The sequence below is a fragment of the Aotus nancymaae genome, unplaced genomic scaffold (assembly GCF_030222135.1).
Source record: "Aotus nancymaae isolate 86718 unplaced genomic scaffold, 86718_ANA_hifiasm-v0.15.2.pri h1tg000067l, whole genome shotgun sequence".
Taxonomy (NCBI): domain Eukaryota; kingdom Metazoa; phylum Chordata; class Mammalia; order Primates; family Aotidae; genus Aotus; species Aotus nancymaae.
This window is the reverse complement of record NW_026988482.1, coordinates 4,926,819-4,935,526: the sequence shown is the minus strand read 5'-3', so window position 1 is coordinate 4,935,526 and position 8,708 is coordinate 4,926,819. Positions and strand designations below refer to the sequence as shown.

Genomic DNA, 8,708 nt, shown 5'->3' with positions numbered 1-8,708 from the left:
CAAAAATCCTAGACGGTGTTGCATTCCCTCCTCGTTCCTCTCACCCTCTATCCTGTCTTACCTAGTTCTCCTTCATTCACCTGGCTTCATCTCCACCTCACCTTGACACTGAAGTCTGACGACAGATTCAGTTTAACTAGCTGGATCCTACATAGTTCTCTTGAACACAGCTCAACGTATGACTTTTTTTTTTTTTTTTTTTTTTGAGACAGGGTCTCGCCCTGTTGCCCAGGCTGGAATGCAGTGGTGAGAACATGGCTCACTGCAGCCTCTACCTCCTGGGCTCAAGCACTCCTCCTGCCTCAGCCTTCCAAGTAGCTGGGACTACAGATGCATGCCATCACCTCTGACTAATTTTTTTAATTGATGTTTTTGTAGAGACAGGGTTTCGTCATGTTGCTCTGGCTGGTCTGGAACTTCTCAGTTCAAGGAATTTTCTTGCCTCGGTCTCCCCAAGTGCTGGGATTTCAGACACGAGCCACCACACCCAGCCTGAGCATGTGAGTTTTGGAAGCTGACCTTGGCCATCTGCCAGGTCTCAATTTAAATTCATGACTATTAATCTTAAAAGGGCTGAGAAAGAAAAGGTCAGATCGGAAAGTGAAAATCTGCCTTCCCATTCATCAGGCTAGGAAGTCGGACAGGGATGAAATGTTAAAAAGAAAGAAACAACGTTTCTTCAAGCGACTCCTTGCAACTATAAATGTGTCATAAGAATATCCTTCTTTGAGTGACTACTTATTCTTACTGAGAAACATGATTTCTAAAAATCACATCAGAAACTTTGCTGTTTGCCACCGGATTAGTAAGAATGAGACATCTCAGTTGTCTGGAATATCCAGATCACTTTGACACTGGGAAGCAGTCTCAATTTCCAGCTCAGATACGGGGCTTCTGAGTACGACATTCCACATTTATTTCAATTTTGTAGTTTCCAGGGAGAAGAGACTCTGGGTCCACTTTAAAGTCTATTCCTAATGTTTATCCTTTTACATATGGTCCCACTGTGCTTTCAGCTCATCTTGATACCATTCATTTAAATTTAACCTAAACTCGGGGCAGGTGTGGCGGCTCATGCCTGTCACTCTAGCACTTTGGGAGGCCGAGGCGGTGGATCGCTGGAGCCCAGCAGTTTGAGACCAGTCTGGCCAACATGTCAAAACCCCGTCTCTACTAAAAATACCAAAAATTAGCCAGGTGTGGTGGTGCGTGCCTGTAGTCCCAGCTACTTGGGAGGCTGAGGCAGGAGAAGCCTTTGGACTCAATTCTTACCCCAGTCTCACCCTCCCCCTGGATCCTCAGGCCTTTGGCCTTGGACTGAGAGTTACACCATCTTCCCTGGTTCTGAGGCCTTTGGACTTGAACTGAGCCCTCAGGGGCCTGTCATTCGACTTCTCAGCCTCCATAATCATGTGAGCAGTTCCCCTAATAATTTTCCTCTGCTGTGTCTCTCTAGGTATCTTTTTGCTTCTGTCTCTCTGGAGAACAGTAACTAATACGCTCCTATAAATTCTCCAGGATATCATGAGATTTTAATAATGACAGTAACCTGGGAGGCGGAGGTTACACTGAGCTGAGATCAGGCCACTGTACTCCAGACTGGGCGACAGAGCAAGACTCTGTCAAAAAACAAAACAAAACAAAACAGAAAACCTAAACTCCAAATTTTCCTGTAATTTTTATTAGAGTAAAATAAACGTACAAATGCATTTGGAGAGAATTGGTCCTTTTAGTAATATTTAGTCTTTCCATAAAGGAACTTGGCATATTTATTTAAGTTTCTTTCACATCTCTTGGTGGAGTTTGTCAGTTTCCTCTATGTTGCTGGTTGCGGTGATCCCTAGGCATTTACATCTGTTTTATTACCATCGTGAATGGCATGACTTTCCCATCGCATTTTCTCACTGACTATGGCTGGTATATGGGTTCTCAAAATGGCACTGCGTTGCAGTTGCTGGGGTCTTCGGGGTGAGTAGGACCCAGTACCAACCCCCTTTCTGCAACAGTGCAGTTGCGTGGACTCCAGGCTCAGGGCCTGCGGGAGCTAAGGACCTCTCTTGTGGCTAGAATCACAAGCATCCAGGGTGGGGATGTGGACCACTAGGGATCTGCTGCTTACCTTTTCTCCACAATGGAGAGTCCCTCTTGGCTCTGAGCCAGTCTCAGCCAGCAAGCCCATCTGCTTTACTTCCCAGCTGTTTTCTTTCCATGCCTCTATGGGTCTCGGTTGATTTCTTGTGGAATTCCAGCGTTCTGTCTTAGAGACGTCGTTAAGTGTGTGGTTATCTGCTCACTAGTTTGGTTGTTCTTTGTGGAGGAGGTAAGTGTTGGGCACTTCTAGTCAGCTATCTTGATGACCCTTCCTCCTTGGCTTCTTGGCATGTGAGATTCCTATTGGTTTAAACCACTTTTGATGGGCTATTCCATTACGAAAGCAAAAGGCATGTTAATTGATAGAGCTGTGGATAAAGAACGAGTTGAGGGGGTAATATCAAAGATCTTGATTGTAGGAGCAACGATCCATATCAGAAGAGAAAAAGAGCTGAGCAGAACTGAAACTCCTGGAGGGGGCTTCAATCTCCACTGAGCAGGACGGAGAAAAAGGCCGAGACTGTTGATTGGGAGGACTGGTAGTGCTCCCAGCTGCTAGGAGGTGAATGAGAGCAGCACCATTACTGAAGTCAGCCATTTCCCCAACTTGATCTGCCATGCCAATACGTGCCGTATGTCAGGTTTCTGTACATGCTCCATTGTGATCTTACGGGACCACAGTTGTATATGCAGTCCATCACCGACTGAAATATTGTGCTGGACGTGACTGTACTTGTGACGGTTAATTTTAGATGTCAAGTTTACTGGGCTAAGAAATACCTAGCAACCTGGGAAAGCACTTGTGTTGGGCGTGTCTGGGAGGTTGTTTCCAGGAGAGCTTAGTGTGAGTCTGAGTGGACTCGGTAGAGAAGATTCACTCTCAGTGTGGGTGGGCACCGTCCAGTCAGCCAGGGCCCAGAGGAAACAAACACAGAGGAAAGCTGAATGTCTCTGCCTCCTGGAGCTGGACACAGTCCTACTGCACTGAGCAACAGAATTCCAGGATCCCCCGCCTTTGGACTCAACACGTACCCCAGTCTCCCCTCCCCCTGGATTCTTAGGCCTTTGGCCTTGGACTGAGAGTTACACAATCTTCCCTGGTTCTGAGGCCTTTGGACTTGAACTGAGCCCTCAGGGGCCTGTCGTGCGACTTCTCAGCCTCCATAATCACATGAGCAGTTCCCCTAATAATTTTCCTCTGCTGTGTCTCTCTGGGGAACGCTAACTAATACGCTCCTATAAATTCCCCAGGATATCATGAGATTTTAATAATGACAGTAATTATACTACTTAACTGAGACCTGCAGAGGTAATAAAAAGACTTCAGGATCCCCCGTTAGATGCATGGTCAGTGGACGCTGGGCTACTTTAAACCTTGCTGGGGCAACTAAGTATGGACCTACCCTGACTCGTCTTCTGAGAAGATGCTGGTGATGGAGTTTCAGAAATCACTTATTTTGTGCCCCCAACGCATATCTGAAACAACAGACTTTTTTTTTTTTTTTAGATGGAGTTTTGCTCTTATTGCCCAGGCTGGAGTGCAAAGGCATGATCTCGGCTCACTGCAACCTCCGCCTCCTGGATTTAAGCAATTCTCCTGCCTCAGCCTCCTAGTAGCTCAGATTACAGGCATGCGCCACCACGCCTGGCTAATTTTTGTATTTTTTTAGTAGAGACGGGGTTTCTCCATGTTGGTCAGGCTAGTCTCGAACTCCCAACCTCAGGTGATCCGCCCACCTCGGCCTCCCAAGTGCAGGGATTACAGGCGTGAGCCACCGTGCCTGGCCTAGACATTTTCCTGTGGGGAGAAGACAATGTTTGCCATGACATTGTTTTTCCCTGAGCAGGGAGGAGGATGAAGATGTATGATCCAAAGTGCTGCCGGAAATGAGACTGCCGGGGATAAGTGGGGCTTTCCAAGGTGTGCAAAGGGCGGGGGTCGGATCATCGCGGGGTTTCAGACTCCTGGGAGGATTATGGAATGTCTCCTGTTCATCCCCTCATTGATGACTTGGGTTATGGAAGCACTAGGGGTGCGCATGTCCTGGCCACCAACGGAGGCTTCCTGCTCACGGATGTGAGGTGGGAGATGCACCGAAATAAACACACAGCACTCACAGCGGACTCGAAGAGGCCACTCCTCCTCCAGAGCCCCCTCCCACATGCCTATTCTAAGTAATTTCTAACCCTGTGATTATTCACAGAAAGAAGAAGAATAGAAGTTGCTGGCATTTGTAGTAACAGGATGAGAAAGTGCGAGACTTCCTGTTATGCGTGTGTGACAGCTGGTGATAAGTGGAGGGCCCTGCACAGGAAATCCGCTCAGCTTCTGCAATGGGGCCTGCCTGACACTTGGGCGCTCCTTCAGAATCCATGTTGACGGCAGGACGGAGGGGCGCCTGGACCATGGGCGACGTGGTAGAGAAGAGTTTGGAAGGGCCCCTGGCACCTTCTGCAGATGAGCCCTCCCAGAAGAGGGGAGACTTGGTGGAGATCTTAAATGGGGAAAAGGTAAAATTTGACGACGCGGGACTCTCCTTAATTCTTCAGAATGGCCTGGAGACCCTGCGAATGGAAAACGCGCTGACAGACGTCATCCTGTGTGTGGACATTCAGGAATTCTCCTGCCACCGCGTGGTGCTTGCTGCGGCCAGCAACTATTTCAGGTTAGCACGCCTAGGACTGGAGTCAAATTGGGTGCAAGGAAGTGGCAAGGAAGAGCTGTGTTAGTGTGAGAACCCGCTCTTAAATAGTTGGCCGTGATATTTATGGCTTACACATATATTAAGGCTTGTGTGTTTATTTAAAATATAAGAACGGACACAATCACACTTTACATTTTTAGGATTCAGGCCACATTAAAAGAGAGACTGGCATCATTTAAAAAGCAATGTTTATGTTTTATGGTAAACCTTCTGTGTATATTTCCTTGTTCCAAAGGATGGAAAATCCCTGAAGTCAGGGATTTTTCCCCTTGGTCTGACTACTGTGTTGGAAGCATAGTGTTGTCTTTGTTAATCAGCAGACATAGAGAAAAAGGATGTGGCCCCTCTCTTGGAGTTATCAAATGACTTGTTACAAATTAGGGGCTTCTGTGTGCGCAGGCAGAGTGCAGAAAGAGAAAGCAGTTATAACGGTGCTTTAGATGCGAGAGGCCTCCAGCTGCAATAAACTGGTGGTCTCACAGTGGGAAGACCTGGAGTCAGGAGACCCGGTTCCTTCTCAACAGAAACTTTAGGCAAGGCACAAAGTGCTCTGAATGTCTGTTTCGTCATCTGTAAGGTGAGGACAATGGTGATCACCTCTCAGGATTGTCATCATTAAACAAGAGCACGGAAGGGGTCTTACCCAGTGTCTAGCCTACAGTAAGTAGAGGCTCAGTATATCTTCCTTGGAATTCGTTTCCTGATTCTGCTTGGTTCAGCTAAGAACGATTTATTGCGGGTTTCACATGAGCATGTCCCTGGGGTAGGAATTTTATAGTACCGGGAACCCAGCGAATACTCCTGGATCCAGTGTTCTCCACGTCAGCATGGACATGGGGGAAGCAGCCTGCAAGGGCAATGTGGATAAGGAAGAAGGCATTTTGGGAACTTGAAAAGAAATACCCTTATAATTCTTCTTAATGAGGTTCTTCTTAACTCTTGATTCTGGCTGAGGAAATTGAAAGCCATTAGCCTATGAAAGTATTATGGAAGGTGTTCTCTTTCTTTTTTTTTTCCTGAGGTGCCTGGGGAAAAACCTTTCTTTGTAACTCACAGAGCAGGATCGGCGGTTGCTGCGGGACTGATGAGGTCTCCGGTGCTGATAAGGCAAGGGGACAGCTGGCTTTGGGGAAAGCAGCGGCTGCTATATGCCAGACAGACATGGTTACCTGATTTTATTTTTATAACAGCATGATGAAGGTGGCTGATACCTCCTTTCACAAATCAGGACATGAAAGCTCAGCATTACATATCTAGTCATTGCTGGAGCAGGGATGGGGTACATTCTAGAAATGCTTGTTACTGCAATGCAAGCTGCCACCAGGTTTGGGGTTTCGTTCTGCGGGAAGTGTGCAAAATGTAAAGCGTCAACACAGCCATCAAAATGGGTTGATAGAAACACCTTGCTTTCTCCACCAACCTCAATCATATGCTTTACATTGATTACGGCCCTTTAAGGACTGAGTAAAGTCAGGTTAGTTCAATGCCCTGGGTACTCACATTTAGGTTTATTCTTTTGTATTCCTTGCTATCGTGAAATGCAGACCTGGTAGCAGTTTTGTGGGTTGGCCTGGCTGTGGACCAGGTCCGAGTTCATCACTCGCCTTCTCTGGTCCTTGGTTTTCTCATTCTAAATGCGTTTTTGGGCTCAGGCCCTTTTAGCCTTGCTGATCTAGGGTACTTAGGAGTCTCTGCCAGTCATCAGAGGCGGCGATAGCAATGAGAAGCTGAACACGAGGGCGTAGGTATCTCCAGTGTATGCAGAGCCTCTCCCAAAACCGCCTGAGCATGAGAGGAAATTCCTTCCATTCTTCTCCTCAGAGCAGTGACTTTTGCTTCTCCTCTTGAGATTTCCAACATGACTTTCCTTCTACAATGAGTACAGTCCTGGAGACAGGATTCTTTTTTCCGGTGCTACTATTAATATCAACTCCTGTTTGTGGAGCGCTTATGGTGGGCCAGGCCCTGTAGCTTCTGTATCACATACACTAGTCCACTCCATCCCCACAGCAACCCGACAAGGCCGGGAGTCTTATCCCCATCCTACAGGTGAGGAGCCAAAGGCCAGAGTGTCACGGTGAATCAAAAAGTCGCCAAGCTGGGGTTTCGACCTTGGGCTGACGTGAAATCTGACGCGGTCTCACTGCCTCTCTTGCTTTGTGTCTGAGGTTTCAAAAGGGGTTCTTCTTATGCTCAGGTTGAGGAAGGTCAGGGAGCCGGCTCTATCTGGGAGGCTCTTTTCTTTTCTTTTCTTTTTGAGATGGTGTTTCATTCTGTCACCAGGCTGGAGTGCAGTGACGCGATCTCGGCTCACTGCAGCCGCCGCCTCTGGGAGGCTTTTGACGTAGCTCTCTGTGCTTCGGAAGGCCTGGAAGCCGGTTGTAAAATTATGTCATTTTTTTTTCCTTTATTCATTGAGAAAATAAATGCTTTCCACTAAGGGACTGAGCACAGTTTATTAAACACTTCCCCATTGACAGACATTTGGATCATTTCTAATCTACATTTTGCTATGATAAACCATGTTGTAATGAATAACCTTAAACGTAAGTCTTTTTCATGTGCATGTCCTGAAGAGGATTTGCTGAGTCAAATGTGTCTTCAGTCTTAGTGGTTATTGCATCTTCTCGTTGATAGGGGTTGAATCATGTTGCATTCCCCACAGCCTTACCAAAAGAGGGTGTCATCCAACTGCTGAATTTTTACCAATCTGATAAACGAGAAAGAATATCTCAATTTAGCTTGAATTTGCATTTTTCTTATTTTTAAGTAGCTCAAACGTCTCTTCGTATGTTTAAGGGTCAGCTGCAGCTCTTTTTTTGTGAACTGTCTCTTCATTGCCTTTCGATTTTTCATGTATATTTTTTATTACAGATATGCAAATAGTAAACAAAGAGTTAAACAGTATTTAAAGGCTTATGATGAAAAACAAAAATTCCTCTTTCCTCCTCCACCCTGTCTCATGCACCAAAGGCTACCATTTTCTTTCTTTCTTTTTTTCTAAGACAAAGTCTTGCTCTGTCCCCCAGGCTGGAGTGCAGTGGTGCAATCTCGGCTCACTGCAACCTTCACTTCTCAGGCTCGAGAGATTCTTCTGCCTCAGCCTCCTGAGTATCTGGGATTACAGGCGTGTGCCACTATGTCCGGCTAAGTTTTTGTATTTTTTTTTTTTTTTTTTTTTAGTAGAGACAGGGTTTCACCATGGTAGTCAGGTTGGTCTCGAACTCCTGACCTCATGATTCTCCTGCCTTGGCCTCCCAAAGTGCTGGGATTACAGGCATGAGCCACCGCGCCCAGCAAGTCTGCCATTTTCAACTTCTGTTTGTTTTTTCTGGCATCAGCTCGACATTTCTACAAAATACGCTGATACTGCTCTTTCTTGATTTTTCCGTGTTAGACATCATTTATTGATTTCAGATGAGGATTTAGCATCTCTACCTAACCTTCTTACCATATGCTTTCCCTCCATGTAATCTTTCAACATAGTTACTACAACACACGTTTCCATGATTATATTCATGAAAACATTGTTCTCTGTTGAGCCCAATTGCTCAATGATGACATTTCCTTTCCTGTAAATCTTTTTGTCTTTCCTGAAGTTATTAATTCACTCAAATGAAAAACCTGCCTTGTCTTTGGGGTGTCTTTTGTTCACAGAAATCTTTTATGTGGCCCAATGCTTCAAAGAATCTGCCAGTTCCATTTTCCTCGGGATCTTCCTCCCTTGCACCATCTGACACGTGTTCCCTGGATTTGCAGGCTGGCCAGGACTCAGCTACTTCTCCATCATTCCCTGTGGCTGTCTGCTATGTTGAACAGAGCCTTCTCTCGTCAATCCTTGTCTTCTTTTCTGGTTTACCCTCTTACCCTGATAAGCACATTCTCCAATAACTTCCTAGGAAACGGTGCATG

The 8,708-nt window shown here is 46.2% G+C and overlaps 1 protein-coding gene across 4 annotated transcripts in view; it reads left to right on the top strand.

The window, feature by feature from the left end:
- The first annotated feature begins 4,314 nt into the window (after positions 1–4,314).
- Positions 4,315–8,708, top strand: part of KLHL6 (kelch like family member 6) — a 59,742-nt gene continuing 55,348 nt past the window's right edge. The window contains exon 1 of one of the 4 annotated variants that reach the window (XM_012457088.2): positions 4,315–4,757. In XM_012457088.2, the coding sequence (XP_012312511.2) occupies positions 4,465–4,757 (293 nt within the window). In that variant the 5' untranslated portion in view covers positions 4,315–4,464. The other 3 variants (XM_064366856.1, XM_012457110.3, XM_012457104.3) reach the window with 3 other exon arrangements.